Here is a 19,404-nt window from a genome sequence, read left to right as displayed (position 1 = left end):
TCCATAGTCTTTCCTTTTACTTCCTGTGCCCAACCCGGCAATGCTATTTATTCATTTCCTGTTAATAAATACATTTGACCTCCATTTTGCTTGCTGTCAAAATAAGTCCTTAACTTGCTCCAATGTTTAAGTATGCAGCCCCCAGTGGAAAAAGTACTAAAGTCATCACTCGTTTATCACTATTAAATGGTTCCGGGCCTGACTGTGGTAAATTAATTTCCACTCAGTATAGGAATTATCAATTATAAATCAAATATTTTCCTGGTTGGAGCATACTTGTTTTTTTTTTTACATTTTAAATATGGTTTTCAACATTATGAGAGCCCTCTATACATAAAATAACACCTACATAGTCACCTTCACACTCATTTATTCCAATATAGTCATGCTGCCTGAGGCTGGGCCAATCAGTGGCACAGTATGCTCTGATTGGTTGAATTATTTTAGCAATTTTGGTGCTTAAAAATGCTTATTTTAGGCCAACAATAGTTAGGCACATGCCTTTAAAAAAACAACTAAAAAAATCTGTGATAGAGTAAATCCGCAAACTTGGAAGAGCGATAGGCGAGGGACTACTGTATATACACCACTGATATAGTTACTGTAGAAAGTAAATAAAAAAAAAAGCTTATTTTACATTTGACAAACAATTGTACAAAGCAACCAAAGATATACCATGTTGATTCACATTAAAAAAAATACACAGAAAGGGAGTTTAGGAAGGTCATTGTCAAGTCAGCCTGCATGCCAAATACTGCAGGTGGATAATGCTGCCACCTGCAGGATTAAATGAAACATGCTTTCAAATTTGACTTGAAATATTGATGTCTAGTGAATATTTTTTGATGCAAACAGTGCACGTTTTGCGTTAATAAGCACTTGTAAAATGTCAAATAATTAAATGTTATTATGTTGTTGTATATTTGATGGTTGTGTGATGGGTGTTGACCCAAGATGACGCCAACGAGGAATCGTCGAACAAAAAGCTTAATTTGTTTCAGCGAGCCTCAGACTGGAACTGCAGCTCCCAGGAGAAAGAGTGTGGGCCTGATTACTCTTCTGTTGTCCTCTTGGACTACTGTCCTTAAATACCTTTTACACTCTTCGTAACTCTAGCCTTGGAACCGGCCAGTCTGGACAAAGCCCAATTTGTTGCTTGGCCAGTACATCTATTTCCTCTGATCGGTGTGAGTCGGGTGACCTCCGACCCCTATCCTCTACTCCTGCTGGTGGGGGCTTCCTACCAGATGTTGCTAATGTATTTACACTTCCTCTTAAAATCTAAACCTGCATTCCTGTAGGATTCCAATTTCCTGGGGGTAAGAGCCACCACTCTCTGGAGAGCTTGTGATGGACATGTGCACTTTTGAAGCTATCTAAGGGCATATTTCCTTAGTAGAATAATCCTCTCAAGGATTCTGGGACCAAATACAAACACATGCTAGTTCACGATCATATAAGAAAATAGTACACGGTATAGTATACGACAATGACATTTCATATGAAACCAAAATAAACAAATCTCCACCACTTTGGTCGTGGCTTGCAGTTCGCAAAGATTTGATGAGGCGAGATTGTGATTGCATACCGTTTAACAATCAAGGAATAGGAAGTGTTGTCAGTCAAAACAAACTTTGCAAAATGAGTCTCTGAGTCTGTTTCCAGTCTCTCTCTGTAAGACTGCCAACTATATCATTGTTTTACATAACACATTTGTCCTAAAAAAAAAGCGGTAGAAAATGGATGTAATGCATTTGTCCTAAATTTCTGACATTAAGCTTTTGACATGCGCATCATTGATGTTAGGTAAACATTCCTGGCACATCATACAAAACTGTGATGTCCTTGGCCCCTTAAAATACCCTTTTAGATCATTCTACAGTGATCCAGACATTGGAGATGTGCCAAGCCCAGATAAATGGAAATTAAATCATGCAATTGACTCACTGTGATAACCCCTTATGGCACAGGTGCCAAAGTAAAGGCTCTGGGGCCACATATGTGGTCTGTAAAGCCTGGAAATAATGTGCATCTATCAAACACTTCATATCTTACATGTGTTCCTCCTTGCCATTTTTGACAGAAGTAATGTATCTACAGCATACCATCTGATCATGCAACATATATAAATATACTATTTGTTGCATTATTATCATATACTGTATTACAAAAACGTTTTTAATTAAAATGTATATACAGTGCAGGCCAAAAGTTTGGACATACCTTCTCATTCACAACACAACCAATGGTCCCAACCCCATTGATAAAGCAAGAAATTCCACTAATCAACCCTGGTAAGGCACACCTGTGAAGTGAAACCCATTTCAGGTGACTACCCCTTGAAGCTCATCGAGAGAATGCCAAGAGTGTGTAAAGCAGTAAACATAGCAAAGGGTGGCTATTTTAAAGAAACTAGAATACAAAACATGTTTTAAGTAATTTCCTTTTTTTCTTAAGTACATAACTCCACATGTGTTTATTCATAGTTTTGATGCCTTCAGTGACAATCTACAATGTAAATAGTCATGAAAATAAAGAAAATGCATTGAATGAGAAGGTGTGTCCAAACTTTTGGCCTGTGTGTGTGTGTGTGTATATATATATATATATATATATATATATATATATGTCTTAATTAGATTATCCCAAAAAAATTGTGCTCGATACCGTGGTAGAGCGTAATATGTGTGTGTGGGGAAAAAATCACAAGACTATTACATCTCGCGGGGGACGACGACGCGTTTGACACCAGAATTCGAGAGCCCGCTGGAGGCTCGCCTACTCCCGCTTCACGGGGTAAGTGAAAAAACGATAAGGGTAGTGGTATTTCACTTGCGACGCCCTGGGGCCGGAGCCCCGCACGGGGCCTCCCACTTATTCTACACCCCTCATGTCTCTTCACAGTTGCAGACTAGAGTCAAGCTCAACAGTTGCAGACTAGAAAGAAGACCCTGTTGAGCTTGACTCTAGTCTGCAACTGTGAAGAGACATGAGGGGTGTAGAATAAGTGGGAGGCCCCGTGCGGGGCTCCGGCCCCAGGGCGTCGCAAGTGAAATACCACTACCCTTATCGTTTTTTCACTTACCCGGTGAAGCGGGAGTAGGCGAGCCCCCAGCGGGCTCTCGAATTCTGGTGTCGAACGCGTCGTCGGCCCCCCGCGAGATGTAATAGTCTTGTGATTTTTTTCCCCACACACACACACACATATATATATATATATATATATATATATATATATATATATATATATATATATATATATATATATATATATATATATATATATATATATATTAGGGCTGGGAATCTTTGGGTGTCCCACGATTCGATTCAAAATCGATTCTTGGGGTCACGATTCGATTCAGAATCGATTTTTTTTTTCAATTCAACACGATTCTCGATTCAAAAACGATTTTTAAAAAAAAAATGAAATACACAACAATACCATAATAATGCAATACAATTTCAAAACAAAACCCGACCCAGCAACATTCAGAATAGCAATAAACAGAGCAATTGAGAGCAATTTGTTACATACGACAAGGGGAAGGAGACGGCACGACAACAGGAGGTCTAGCTCAACAGGTTTTATTTGAGCTTGATGATTACGTAGGGTGTGTATGCTACTATGTGTGTGTATGGAGGGCTATGTGTGGAAGTTAACCAAATATAAGTTACCAGTGGTTGTTGTAAGTGCGTGTTGGTTGTGGCAGCAACAAGTCCGGAATGGGCGAAGCAAAAGAGGTTTGGGATCCAAGCGAGGGGTCGAAGGTCGAGGAAGGCAGTCAGAGTCCAGGGGGAAGATCGGCAGGTGAGGCGCACAGCTCACTGCGGAGACACGGAGGTACTGTGGGAACAGGAGATGACAAGGACAAATAAGGACTAGGCACGAGGGAGACAAAGTGAGCAAAAGAGAGAGACACAGGTGAGGAGCCAGAGACGTGAAGCTTACTGAATCAGAGCTACGTTCCGGCGTGGAGTAGTCAGCGGAGTGAGCCTTTATGCTGCTGCCTCTCGTCAAGACCAGGTGTGTTGATTGAGGATTGCCTCCAGCTGTGGAGGCGTGTGGGGGCGTGTCCTGCGGTGCTTGCAGCAGAGCCTCTAAGTGCTGCTGCTGAGGAGGGAGAAGCAGACTGGGCGTGCGCCGTAACACAATTGAGGAGACACAAACATGACACGGAACAATCTAAAAGTAGTGAGACAAAAATGAATATTATCAACAACAGTATCAATATTAGTAACAATTTCAACATAGCAGTGATTAAAAATCCCTCATTGATATTATCATTACAAACATTAATAAAAAAAAAAAAATACAAAAAATGAACAATAGTGGCTTACACTTGCATCGCATCTCATAAACTAAATGTCTAATGATAATGTCAATGAGGGATTTTTAATCACTGCTATGTTGAAATTGTAACTAATATTGATACTGTTGTTGATAATATTCATTTTTGTTTCACTACTTTTGGTTTGTTCTGTGTCGTGTTTGTGTCTCCTCTCAATTGCTCTGTTTATTGCAGTTCTGAGTGTTGCTGGGTCGGGTTTGGTTTTGGAATTGGTTTGCATTGTTATGGTATTGCTGTGTATTGTTTTGTTGGATTGATTAATTTAAAAAAAAAAAAAAAATTATTAAAAAAAAATATTAAAAAAAATAATCGATTTTTTATAAATGAGAATCGATTCTGAATCGCACAACGTGAGAATCGCGATTCGAATTTGAATCAATTTTTTCCCACACCCCTAATATATATATATATATATAAATATATATAAATATATATATATATATATATATATATATATATATATATATATATATATATATATATATATATATATATATATATATATATATATATATATATATATATATATATATATATATATATATATATATAAACTGTAGTATGCGTATGCTTCATCTAGTGGTACGCCAAATAATCACTTGATTAAAGTACAGTGTTTTATTGTCCTATATTCAAACACAGGGTTACTGTTCAGACTGTTACAGTGGTCAAAAATATGAAATATATTTGTTAAATAAAACATCTGCCTTGTTTTAATGAATACTAAGACCTACTATGCTACTGTATTTTAATGTTGGTCATTATGGTGATACTTGGAAAGTGTTTTCTGAGGTGGTGGTGAAAAGTTTGAGAACCACTGTTCTAGTCCAAATCCTGGTGCCAAAGCCCCTACTATGTATCCTGCAACAAGAGAAGGGTGTGCACAGGCAAGGATGGTTTCGCCCTATACTAGTGAAAAAGGGAAAAGTCTTTATGACGGAACCATCTTCGCCTGTGCATGCATATGTCTTTTTGGACGATAAATATTTGGGACTTTGGCACCAGCATCTAGACCAGTGGTTCTTAACCTGGGTTCGATGGAACCCTAGGGGTTCGGTGAGTCGGGCTCAGGGGTTCGGCGGAGGTCAAGACACACCCGACTCATCGTGTAAATAAAAACTTCTCCCTATCGGTGTATTATGGATACGACAACAGCAGAAGTCACACTGATTTGCAGGTGTGTAATTTGTTGTGAGTTTATGCACTGTGTTGGTTTTGTTCTTTGAACAAGGTGATGTTCATGCACGGTTCATTTTATGCACCAGTAAAAAAACATGGTAACACTTTAGTATGGGGAACATATTTACCATTAATTAGTTGCTTATTAACATGCAAATTAGTAACATATTGGCTCTTAACTAGTCATTATTAAGTACTTATTAATGCCTTATTCGGCATGGCCTTGTTATAACCCTAACCCTGGCCCTAACCAAATAACTCTTTGTTACTTAGAATATGTTCCCCTAGTGTCCAAAAAACTCTAAATTTAGTCTTTGTTACTTAGAATATGTTCCCCATACTAAAGTGTTACCAAAAACATATAACTTTGTCTTGAATTTGAAAAAAAACATTTTATTTTTCACTAAAGAAGGGTTCGGTGGATGCGCATATGAAACTGGTGGGGTTCGGTACCTCCAACAAGGTTAAGAACCACTTATCTAGACTATGTCTGACCAATCTTTTATTTATTTATTTTTTAAAAAAAATAATGTCCTGCCCAGCTTCTCGGGCAAATCATATAGCAGATGTAGATGCCCATATCAGCTGTTCAGATTTACTTTACAAAAGAGAAGTGTAGGATACTTCTCTTGTTGCCTTACTTGTATTTTGACTTTATTAAATGTATTTATATAATCATTTGGTGCAGCCGGGCCGGAGCAGGAGGGGATAGAAAGAGAGAAAAAGGAAGACAGAGGGGGGAATTGTGGGGACAAGAGGGGGATTAGACAGAGAGACAAAAACAACAACAGCAAACACAACAACAACAACAACAGAGCAACATCAGCAAATACGACATGTACAAATATGATGGTAAAAGTAATAGCAAATAAGCAGTTAGCGAAAATAAAATAAAAAATACAGAAATGACAATGAGCATTATTACACTAAAAATGGAGCAATATGAATACCAATAGAAATAGTGCTATTAATAATAAACAATACCAATACTTTACCTTTATTATCAACAATACAATGTTCAAATGCAACAATACATATACGTAATGATAACTTGAGATACGAAACAATGCAGAAAAATGGAGGGGAAGAAAGAGAAGCAACCTACATTAACCTTGTAGATTGTTATAGTAACAATAGGTTAAGCTTTGTGAGTGTGCCATGTGTTATACCCAGTTTACCCTAGGGCAACAACGTTAATATATGTTTGATGAAATGTGATTATGTGCATGAGTGTATGTGTGCATATGTACTTGTATATGTACAGTATGTGTATGTGTGCTTGTACAGTGAATGTATATGTACAGTATGTGTATATGTGTGTTTGTACAGTGAATGTATATGTACAGTATATGTATGTGTGTGTTTGTACAGTGAATGTATACGTGTAGTATGTGTATGTGTGTGTTTATACAGTGAGTGTATATGTACAGTATGTGTATACAGTATGTTTGTATAATGAATGTGCGTGTGGATGTACGAACTTTGAGTGTGTAAATATGTACTGTATTTATTTGTATATGTATGTGGGAGCGTAGGTACCTATGTATGTGTGTATGTATGTGTGTGAGTATATGTGAATTTGCATGTACAATACATTTGACTCCCAGTGTGTGCGGGAGCCAGAGTACGGCCCCAGCCTCCCCGAGAGCCCATCCCACAAACAGTAGGTGTGGTGCCCAGGGAACCAGGGGCCACCGCCCCCACGCAGCCAAGCCGGACAGCGACAGGAACCCCAGAGCCTGGCCCACCGCGCCGCCCACAAGGGCCAGCAGCAGGCCGCAGACAGACGCACCCGGCAGAGGACAAGGCACGAGAAAAGCAGGGGGCAGCCAGACCCCAAGCCAGCGAGAGACCACACCCCACACGGACAAAAAGGCGGGACGGTGGGACCCAGGAGCTCCAGACACGCAGTCCGGATGCAGTAGCCTGAGGCGCCGACCCCCACCCGACAGGCAGGCCCAGAACGTACCCCCAGAAATATACATACATATATATATACATACACATAAACATACACATGTACACATACACACACATACACATGCATACACATACACATATATATACATACATAAATACATACATATATACATACATACACACACACACATACACATACATATACACAGTTTGTCAGCCCCGACAACCACCATGCGCGCGCGCTGCCACCAGTCACAACATCAGCCACCCCCCTGCACCAGACCCAGCAGCCACGGGCGCCCACACCACAAACAAACGGCAGCAGAAACAGCAGCCACAACACCCCCAGACAGCCAGCACCACCCAATCAAATCAAAGCGATAAAAAAAAAACCGCGACCGGCAACCACACGCCAACAGGATCACAGAGACCAGTCAGCGCCAGCCCGCCAGCAAGCCCAAACGCCAACACGCAAACAAGAGACACCAACACCCCCCCACCAAAAGACCCCACCACCCCAACCCAAACCCGCACAAACACACCACCGCCCAAACAACCGAGACACAGTATCCAGACCAGACACGGGCCGCCACCACATCAAGTCGCCAACAGAGACCCCACAGCGCAAGGTCGGGCCACACGGGCACGGACCCCACCCAACAGGAAGCGAGACCTGCGCGACGCCACACACAAATAAATAATAAGATTAAACAAAAATAATAATAATTAAAAAATAAAAAATAAATAAATAAAATGAAATACAAATTAAATTAAATTAAAAATAACAAATACAAATAATAAAATAAAATAAAGTAAGTAAATAATACAAATTATTAAAAAAAAAAAAAAATGTCTGACCAATCTAAGTCTATGAGCAGGAACTGATGAAGACTACTTGGATGAGAAGCTAAACGTCTTCTCAGACAAACTGAACAGTCCAGTTCAGTTGACAGTGCGATCGATTGAATGCTCTAAAAATACAAGAACCAGATGAGTGAGAACATCCACAGACACGTTTAACACAAGATAAATGGAAAAATAAACCGTGTTAATATGTACATTTTTGCAGCAGAAATAGAACACAGACAAGGATACTAGTCAGCCATTAATCTTTTTTTTTTAATTTTCGTTTGTCAAGGGGAAATGTTATTTTTCTTTTTGTCATAGTCCTCAGCGCTTCTTCTCCTTTTTGCACTCGGAGCAAATACAAATGAAACAAAAACAAGTACGGTAGGATTCATCAGGCCTGAGCAAAAATACTGTTTCAGTAGTGTGGAGGCAACCTTCCTCTCCTGCTTCCTCAAAAGTTAACAATGAACACAAGTCCATGGGCAGCCAATGGAAATAGAATACTCATAATGCACATTTTATAAAGGTGTCCATTCTATAAAGGAATCCCTCTTCATCGGTCACAGTTCATGTGATCTCCATTATATTGCTGTCCTCTGGTGCTTCTGCCACACCTGAGAGCAGACGTCAACACGAAGCAAGGACCAGTGAGCTGGCTTTGGTACGAACGTGATCAAGTGTTTGTCGCCGTCCAGTGTGGCAAAAGAGTCGAGTCGGTGCTTTTGTTTATGGCAAAAAATGTGGACGAGATGAAATTGTTGACAAGCCCTTATTCCTTTCTTTCCTTCAGCTTAGTCCAGAGAGGGCCAACAGGCACAGTTCCTGTATTATGTTGATATTTACTTAAGGCAACCAAACTCAGTCATCAGCACAAATCTTTTGGAAAAAAATAAAACAAGAACTGATGAAATGATTGTGAAAACAATATGTGCACCTTTCTCCTACCCTAGCTCTCAGCCACTCACCACATAGTGGTTTAATACCAGGAAACGTGACATTACCGAAAAGCCTGACTGAGATTTACAATACTGCAGGAGTGTCATAACTTAAAAAAGCACAGTGAATCCTTCAAATGTATGTTTATTCCTATGCTTATGAGAGCGTTCACCTTCTGGCAGCTAAGTTATTTCTTGCTGTGCACGATCGCAACAATATTATATTGTACAATAAGGACTGAACAGCAGACATCATTAGCTGTGGTCCATCTGTCTGTACCAGTGAGCCTTCGCTTTACGAGAAAAGCGTGCTGGTCTTTGATCCTTTTGCACTGGAACAGAATCATCATAATAAGCATTATAATTAATCATAATAATAATAATACCAACATTAAGAATATACAAATGATGGATGCAGAAGTGGTAGAAAATACCCTTACGTTAAAAGAAAAAAAATGAATACCACAATCAGACATGCTTCAAAGCGGTTATGCTTAGCAAGAAAGCAGTTTGGCTGAAGAATTAAAACCTCACAGTGAAAATAGTTATGCCCCTTCAGGATTACAAAGCACAGTATTCAGTCAAAACAAATATATATATATATGTGTATATATATATTTGATATTTCATCTCTTCATCTCGTTCTTCTTCATAGAAGAATTAGGCTTTGCGGTACCACTGCGCTGAAATCCAAAATCCCCTCTTCCCCAAACTTTCAAACTAAGTTCCTTCTGTTTGCACCAAAAATACTTCTCTGAAAGGGGAAAAGCAGTTGACATACTGTTACGGCTTAAACCAGTAAAGAATCAACCAATGTGTTGTCTTGAGCCCAACTGGAGCTACGTGTACTCCTCAGTGAACACAAATACAAAGCTAGATTTCAAATATAGCCTTCATCAAAACATCCGTAGTCGTCTTTAGTCATCTAAAAGTTGAGGGCACTATCATAATTTAAAATTAATGCTGCCACAGTGACAGACAAAAATAAATATATATATATATTTTTTTTACATATCTTATGAAAACAATGAAGCAGTCTTTACTGCCAGCAGCTAGGCAAAAAGACAGACGCTTTAGGCCTTAAAAACAGGCGGCGATCATTGCTGAGAACATATCAAACATGTCTTGCCTTGCTTTTAGTATTTAGTCTTTGGTCAATATAGTCCTCATTGTATATATATATATATATATATATATATATATTCATGACACATGTGTAACACACTGGATATTTGTGCACATACTTAATGTTGTCACACTTAAAGTACCTTTTGCACATCCAAATAAATGATCTGGAAAGAAAATACCAGTACCTGTTCTCAATTCATGTAAAACAAAAACTAAGAATACCAAAGGAAAAGAAGGTAGCCTTATGTACAGCATTACATCTTCTTTTGACACAGGCTAAAAGGCGTTGATTTAAATAAACAGACTTTGCATCTTTCAAGAAGCCTGAGAGGGAGGCTAAACGTGAGAAAAACAGCTGTCCTTTTCACTTGCACCAAAATGGCTGTCAAATGAGAACATTTTCCTCACTTCAGGAACATAATGTAGCTCCATTGAAAATCTTAAAACTTTCCCCTCGCTTCCTTGCTTGCGATTCAAGTGATGGCGTTTATAGTTTTTTTGTTGTTGCCATAAGCTCAACCCGTGAGTCTTCACTCAGTGGATGTCCATGCAGGGGCACCTGCTCTTGCCATGGCTGCTAACTGTTAGGCGGTCCGTCATTCAGGAAGTAGGTTGTCATTTCGCCTTTACCTTTGACCTTAACAACCCCGCGGCACTCCAACACGTACCCTTTGTTTGCCAGCACCTGATGGAGGTCTGTCGTCACCTGAGGGAAAGCAATGATACAGGTAGCTGAAATAAACTCACTTACAAATTGACCATGAAAAATAACAAAACCGACACAAGGTTGCTATTAGATTCTGTATAGCAATATAAAAGTAGCCAGACCTGCACCAAGGCTAGCCACCAGATTTTAATGCCTTTTAAATAAAGATGGCATCAAGTGCATGCACTTAAGACCTAAATAAATGCAAATTTGTATTGCACTTTAAAAAAAAAATCATTATGAAAACAAACAGTTCTTGTCCTACCAGTAGTTTAAAAGAAATATGTACTAATGTCATACTAAAGTCATTATGTTTTTCTAAATTATATTCTTATTTAAAGAGAAATCTGGAACCTGGGGGATGTCAAGTTTTATCCATATGACATCGCAATGGCGAGAGGTTTGCACTTAGGGCCCTATTCCCCTGTTTTGTTTACACGCTTGAAATCAGTCGTATTCTGTTATCCAGCCTGTGGACATGCCCACCATGCATAAGTGAGGTAAAAGTGCTTAAATCGGTGGTTCTCAAACCTTTACCAAGTAGTGAAGTAAATTATATTTATATAGCGCTTTTTCTCTAGAGACTCAAAGCGCTTTACATAGTGAAACTCATTATCTAATTCTTTAAGTTACATTTAAACCAGAGTGGGTGGCACTGGAAGCAGGTGGGTAAAGTGCCTTGCCCAAGGACACAACGGCAGTGACTAGGATGGCGGAGGCTGGAATCGAACCTGGAATCTGCAAGTAGCTGGCAGGTTCGCTCTACCAACTGAGCCACGCCGCCCCAGGTACCACCTCAGAAAACATTTGGCTCCCCAAGTCCCATCACAATGACTAAAATTAAAATACAGTAGCATAGTGGGCCTATGTATTCATTCAAAAACATGTAGAGGTTTTATTTAACAAGTATATTTAATATTTGTGGCCACTGTAACATTGCACACCGTTTGTTTATTTAAGTGATTCTTTGGCGTACCACTAGATGGAGCCCACGTATTAATAGTGGCACGTATCAGTTTGAGAATCCCTGGCTTTTAATTATGTTATAAAGGAAGGTGGGGTCATTTGCCGTGATGCCTTTTTTGAGTTGTGTGAACATTGTGGAACATGGAGTTTTATTAACACTTGCGAATGTCATTCAAATTCATGAACAAGATAACACTTTAAAGTACCAGTAGAGTGGAACAACAAGTTCCCTCTATATTGAAGATATTATCATATACATCTGATGTTTGACATAGAAATACTTCCAAAGTTTGCAAGTAAATAGATATAATCAAAGTAGTATCAATCTCGCTGAGATTCTCGAGCCATTTTGAGAGATAATGAAATAGCCAGACTTGTCATCGCGTGAAGTAGAGGTAGGAACCGCAGATCCCTTCATCATCAACAACAATGCAAATCATGCAGACTTTGTGAGAGCCAACAATGATTACTTTGGGAAAAATGATGATGCATAAACTTAAATTGTTGCTTCTATTTCTATTGGTATTTGTATTGCTCCATTTGTAGTGTAATAATGTTCATTGTCATTTCTGTATTATTATTTATTTCACTAACTGCTTCTTTGCTATCACGTTTACCATCATATTTGTACATATCATTTTTGCTGATGTTGCTCTATTGTTGTTGTTGTTATTGTTGTGTTTGCTGTTGTTGTTTTTGTCTCTCTGTCTAATCCCCCTCTTGTCCCCACAATTTCCCCCTCTGTCTTCCTTTTTCTCTCTTTCTATCCCCTCCTGCTCCGGCCCGGCTGCACCAAATGATAATATAAATACATTTAATAAAGTCAAATACAAATAAGGCAACAAGAGAAGTATTCCACACTTCTCTTTTTTAAGTACATTTGTACAGCCGATATGGGCATCTACATCAACAATATGATTTGCCTGAAAAGCTGGACAGGACAAAAAAATAAATAAAAGAATTTAAAAATGTTTTAATAAATAAATAAATAAATAAAATAAATAAATTGTTGCTCCTGAATATAAGGAGGATGAGCTACAAGTAATAGGAGCTCTGCTAAACAGATCTAGCTTTAGTGAAAGACTAAGCATCATGTAGCAGTATTGCTAAGTGCTAAAGAAGAAAAACAAACTACAAACATAATAAAACCATCGTATACTGTATGTACAATGTCGGCTCTCACTGCAATGACGACTGATAGGATGTTTATATCTTCTTGTTTAGATGAAGAATTAATTATGATGCGCACAAAGGGTTAACAAGGAAAAGTCTCCCTGCAGACACCATCTTGGGTTGTGTGTGTTTGTCTCCATCTTCGGGTATAAACTGAATGTCACAGATGAACAACTTCTAGATTTATGGCTAAGTCGTTCTAATATCCAGATGAGAGGCATGGTTTATAAACTAGAATAACTTTGACGAGTCGAGACGCGATGATGTGCGAGCAGCAGGACATCAAGGCCAGCTCACAGTAAAGCAGCAGAGGGCTACTAAGGTGTGTGTTATCAAACTGCTGGCCATCATAGACAATCCTGCCCACCCACTCCACCTGACAATTGAGGGACAGCGCAGTTCATACTCCAACAGGCTCCTTCAGCTGCCTTCCCGCACTGTGCGATTCAAGAACTCCTTCATTCCGCACTTCATCCAGCTGTATAATCACTCGCCATACAGCAATAGATGATATCTGCCTATTACCTGACACCTGACATGTCAGCTACCGGTACTTCCGTTTGTTTTTAATGTCTATTTTCTATTTTCTGCTGGATCTACTCTCTATTTGATGCTGCTGCAGTCACATATACTGTAATATTGTACATGGTAATTGTTATATATTGTATATATGTTATAGACATAATAAAATATATCTGTGTATATAATATACTGTACACATATTATGTATACATATATATGCTATATTTTATATCGCTATATTAGTCTATTTATACCTGCATTGTCCTTTCCATCCTTACACTTTCCATCATTGTAAATGAGCTACTGTGTTGAACAATTTCCCTTGTGGATCATTAAAGTTTGTCTAAGTCTAAGTCTAATCCGACACTACAAAATAGTGCGACCGCGTTAGCGCTTTTAATAACAAAATTGCTAATATTTGGTTAATATTCAGGTAACGATACATATACAGGTATAGAGTATTGTTGGTGGGTTTTGGATGGTTATTTAGAGGGTTTTGTGGGCAAAATAGAGAGCTTCCATTGACTACATTGTTAGCGGAATATTTATGTACTTATTTATTTACCACTTTGCATTAAAAAAATAAAAACGTATGTGTTCATGTCTTGGGATTGTGAATGATAGACAGCACATCTCTCTCTAATTTTTGCGTATTTCCAGTATGACTGATCTTATACTATGGTAAGAGTACAGAAGTGTTGCTCCCGTGACGTCAATATAGGGAAATTACCAATGATGTTCGGAGCGGAATATTCAAAATGGCTAACTGAATTTGTGGCATTTTGTGATGTTTAGACAGTATTTTCACATACTTTGCGGATTGTAAATACAATTTGATATATTTTAATGGATACAATGAAACACAACTAAGCATATAAAGTCAACTTGTTTTTCCACTATACTGGTACTTTAAATTTGAAAAGGCTGTATCAATCCAGGCAGTGCTTGTCATGTGAAGGTACGTGTTTCGCCATGGTGATGTGTGTGTATGCACGTGCAACAGCTTCTTCTTCCTGGCTGGATGTGAATAATAATTTGTAGATTAAACTTTGTTGACTTTTTATTCAAATCAATTTGATGTTTGGAGTTCTGTTTAGTACAAATGTTTTTGAGAATGTGACGCGTCAGAGGAACTTGACAGCTGTTTTCATAACATAATATAATATATCTGTATATATATTATTCTGTACACATATTATGTATATACTCATATATATGTTAGATTTCCTTATCGATATATTAGACTCTTTATACCTGCATTGTCCTTTCCATCCTTACACTTTCCATCATTGTAACTGAGCTACTGTGTTGAACAATTTCCCTTGTGGATCATTAAAGTTTGTCTAAGTGTAAGTCTAAGTTTGTGTGAGTGTGATTTTGAGTGTTTGTGTGTGTGCGGGGAAGCGTGATAGTTTGATATTAACTGTCAAAAAAAATCAATGGAATGAATTGATAGATGCTGCATTATACATGTATTTTCTATTATTATTACATTCTCATAGTTCAATGACCACAGTCGAGATGCATTTAACATCTGGTAGTACCAGGATGTTCAAACATGGCCGATATACGAGCGGTCCCTTCCGCTATGGTCGCACTCACAAGACAATGATGCACATTTGGGTTTTTGATGGTTAATTCAGAGTGGCATCATGTTCCATTTATCCTCATTTCAAGGGCTGTTTCCAAGTGTCTCTATCGAAGCGATAAGAATAGATTTGATGGTTTTCTGTACGTTTTTTTAAGTTATTGTATTGTGTGTGGTGTTCACTGCATCCATACATTAAGTGCAATATAATATTTCACCTTTCAGGGGTGCTGAGCTTACTCCAGTCTCAGAGGCGCTTAAGAGGAAAAGTACTCAAGTTAATACGGGAGAATACTACGAATGGCAGATTTGACAGGGAACGCCCACATTTAAAGGTCGCTCCATTAAAAAGTGCACATCTTGTATGAAGGCGTGCAGTGACAGACTTAAGTCGAGTGGGTGCAGCAGGTGCGCACCTTTTTTCCCCACTGTGCACATGGCAGAATAGGGCCCTTAAAGATTAGCTAAGGGAGTACTCATACTACCAGTATCACTTTGTCGCTATCCTGTTCCAAAGGAAGCGCACATCCACAATTATCCTATCTCTGCCTGCTTTCAGTAGTAGTTTTGGACATTTGGGGATTGGGTCTGGAGACCTTGACTAGTTAACAAAAAATTAATGTTAGTGTTTCGGATGCCTAAGTAGCCGCGAAGGTCATGTTTCTGCCTAAAAAGTAAGCACGGGTGCCCTTGCGCAGGTCATTTCACATTTCTTGTCAATACTGTTAATTTACATTAACATGACAGATTCAAAATGTAATTCCTGCAAAAGCCTAAGGTCATGTTCTCACAACTGTACCATATTTTCAGACCATAAAGTGCAACGTATCATAAGGCGCACTACTGATAAATGGGTCTATTTTCAAACATAAGGCACATTAAAGGGGTCATAGTATGATTTTTTTTTTCCACTTTAAAACACTTCCTTGAGGCTACATGACACGTAATGGTGGTTCTTTGGTCAACATTTTGCATATATTATGTTTTATAGACCGTCTTCAAGCCGCTTTCTAAATTGTCTCTTCAGGATGCATCGTTTTGTGGGCGGTCGTTTTTAAGTATCTACCCTTCGACAGTGTCATCTCCCCGTCATCTTTGTTGTACGGATAGTTTTAAGCACTTCCGTAGCGAGACTACTGACAGATTAAGTTCAAACTGTACACTACTTTGTATTAGAAATGAGAATGAATGCCCCACAACAAGAGGATAGAGAAAGAAAAAAGAAAGAGCTTAATGATTACGGTGGACTCGCGCAAATTATCAGGACTTATGCAGATCCCAAGTACAGTATTTTTAGGACTATAAGTCGCAGTTTTTTTCATAGTTTGGCCAGGGGTGCGACTTATACTCAGGAGCGACTTATGTGTGAAATTATTAACACATTACCGTAAAATATCAAATAATATTATTTAGCTCATTCACGTAAGAGACTAGACGTATAAGATTTCATCGGATTTAGCGATTAGGAGTGACAGATTGTTTGGTAAACGTATAGCATGTTCTATACGTTATAGTTATTTGAATGACTCTTACCATAATATGTTACGTTAACATACCAGGCACGTTCTCAGTTGGTTATTTATGCGTCATATAACGTACACTTATTCAGCCTGTTGTTCACTATTATTTATTTATTTTAAATTGCCTTTCAAATGTCTATTCTTGGTGTTGGGTTTTATCAAATAAATTTCCCCAAAAAATGCGACTTATACTCCAGTGCGACTTATATATGTTTTTTTTCTTCTTTATTATGCATTTTCGGCAGGTGCGACTTATACTCCGGTGCGACTTATACTCCGAAAAATACGGTACACAACAGGTGCCTGTACAGTAGGTAAGAAAAGTTGGTTTTGCATAATAGGGCAAAACAAAACGCCACATAAAATGTCTCCTTATTGGTGCCATTTTGGGGTCATTATAAACACACCACAATAATAACCGTATGTTGACGCACACTACATCTGATTACGGTAGCCGTAATGCTCCGATAATCTATCAAGCGGTGCAGCTTCATAGCTTACCAAAGTCGTACTAAAATATTTAGACATATTTTTGAGCGTGTAATCTTATATATTCTCAAAGAAACATCAACATTTTGGTCTTGCTTGCTAGCCTCATTTTATTGAACAACAGGCATCAAACTGCAGTCCACACATATCTCTTATGTGTGACTGCCATCTACTGGTCACACTTACAATATAATTACACCATGTACTAAATAAAATTGTTTCATGGTCAGTAAGCACAACCACAATTAATACACACATAAGGCGCACCAGGTTATAAGGCACACTGTCGATTTGTGAGAAAATAGATTTTAGGTGCGCTTTGTTGTCCGAAAAATATGGTATTCTTATTGTTATGCTTCAACCTACCTGTATGCAATCTGGTACACCTGTGCTGTCCATACGACTGGCCACATTAACTGTGTTTCCCCAAATGTCATACTGAGGCTTCCGGGCCCCAATGACCCCTGCGACCACTGGTCCAATGTTCAGGCCTAAACATTGAAGACAAAAAGGTTTTATCATTATACGTTTATTGCTAGTAATAAAAACAATGTAGTCCTATTACCAATCTTCATCTGGAAATTGTTGAAGGAATGCTCATTGATGTATTTCATCTGCTCCCTAAGTCTCATGGCATAGTCGGCCAACGCAGTAATGTGGGAGCGTCCCTCCTTGTCATAGGTGGAGTCATTGAGTCCTGAGGCGGCCATGTAGGTGGAGCCAATGGTCTTGATCTTCTCCAGCTGCCTGTACTTATCCTCGCTAATGATCTGACAATAAACACAACAAAGGTGACACCTGCTCTTCTTCTGCACATCTCAGTCTTGAAACTGTTCCTATACCTCATCAAAGTCAGCGATTATCTCATTGAGCAGCCGCAGACACTCCACCCCCTCATTGTTGGCCTCCAGTTCCACATAGAACTCTGAGAAATTACTGATGGAAGCAAACATAACCGCCACACACTCGCAGGACTGGTAGTACAGCTCATCGTTACGTCGCTCACGTGCCAGGAAGTGAGCGGCGACGTCTTTAGGCAGAATGTTATGGAGGAGGCGACGATTGTAGGCTTGTAGTTCCTCCATTTCCTCCTTTTCTTCAGTGGCCTGAGTGAGAGTTCTCCATTAGTTACACTTTGTTTCCCTCTAATAGTTATGTTTTACCCAATTAGTTATGTTTCCATCATCACAGCTGCTTTAGTTAATTACAATCTTGCCAACATGCTTTAGTCAAAATATCAAGTTAAGTCAAAAGCCTCGCCATTCAATTTTGGTAAAATATAAAATACTTTTTTGGAAAACTTATATTCATTTTTAAAATAACGCAGCTGTTTATTTATACAAATATTCATGGACTTGCTTCACTCCCACTTTCCACATACATTAGTATTAATATAATACAAGTTCTCCTCATTATGTAGTAACGCCGCATTTTGTAATTATCTGTGGCATTTTGTAGTAATATTCTTGTACACATTTTGTAATAAACCTTGATACATTTCGCAATAACTTGTTTGTCTTGCAAAAGTTATTACCAAATGTGGGTGCTGCACCTTTTTTTTAATAAAATGTAACAATTTGTTGCATTATGTAATAAACCATCAAATCTAATGCCTTAATTAGAAAAACTATCAGAGAATCTAGTAGAACGTGTCATTGGTAAAACCAAAATCAAATGTAAATTAATTGATTATAATGGAGAATGTGATTGCACACTAGAGACAAAAGTTACACTGTGAAGTATTACTGACAGGAAACTGACCAGTGCACTGAAATGTTGGAAGGCATACACTAATGCATAATGTAATATGTTATGGCCCTGCGATGAGGTGGCGACTTGTCCAGGGTGTACCCCGCCTACCGCCCGAATGCATATGAGATAGGGTCCAGCACCCCCCGCGACCCCGAAAGGGACAAGTGGTAGAAAGTGGATGGATGGATGATGTTATGCTAATACTACACTATTTGTGATACTAAAAAAAAAAAAAACACTAATACAATTCCGAAAGACAAAAAAGGTATTCAATCAATGACCGATTGCATGCTATTGTTTTTCCACAAACAAGTTATGAAAAAAT

At 38.6% G+C, this 19,404-nt stretch overlaps 1 protein-coding gene and 1 long non-coding RNA gene across 5 annotated transcripts in view; both read right to left on the bottom strand.

Moving 5' to 3' along the window:
- Positions 1 to 3,424: 3,424 nt before the first annotated feature.
- On the bottom strand, positions 3,425 to 4,216 carry LOC133654014 (uncharacterized). The gene is made up of 2 exons (XR_009826808.1): positions 3,953 to 4,216; positions 3,425 to 3,847 (listed from the first exon to the last, which is right to left on the bottom strand). It is a non-coding gene; the product is annotated as an uncharacterized LOC133654014 (long non-coding RNA).
- A 4,199-nt stretch (positions 4,217 to 8,415) lies between these two features.
- Positions 8,416 to 19,404, bottom strand: part of adcy6a (adenylate cyclase 6a) — a 272,247-nt gene continuing 261,258 nt past the window's right edge. For 3 of the 4 annotated variants that reach the window (XM_062053918.1, XM_062053919.1, XM_062053920.1), the window contains 4 exons: positions 18,170 to 18,433; positions 17,893 to 18,097; positions 17,694 to 17,818; positions 8,416 to 11,069 (listed from right to left, as the gene is read on the bottom strand). In XM_062053918.1, the coding sequence (XP_061909902.1) occupies positions 10,941 to 11,069; positions 17,694 to 17,818; positions 17,893 to 18,097; positions 18,170 to 18,433 (723 nt within the window). In that variant the 3' untranslated portion in view covers positions 8,416 to 10,940. The remainder of the gene's footprint in view (positions 11,070 to 17,693; positions 17,819 to 17,892; positions 18,098 to 18,169; positions 18,434 to 19,404) is intronic. The other variant, XM_062053921.1, reaches the window with a different exon arrangement.

This window comes from Entelurus aequoreus, linkage group LG07, assembly GCF_033978785.1.
Source record: "Entelurus aequoreus isolate RoL-2023_Sb linkage group LG07, RoL_Eaeq_v1.1, whole genome shotgun sequence".
NCBI classification, from domain to species: domain Eukaryota; kingdom Metazoa; phylum Chordata; class Actinopteri; order Syngnathiformes; family Syngnathidae; genus Entelurus; species Entelurus aequoreus.
The sequence above is the reverse complement of the archived record's forward strand: the minus strand, read 5'-3'. Positions and strand labels throughout refer to the sequence as shown.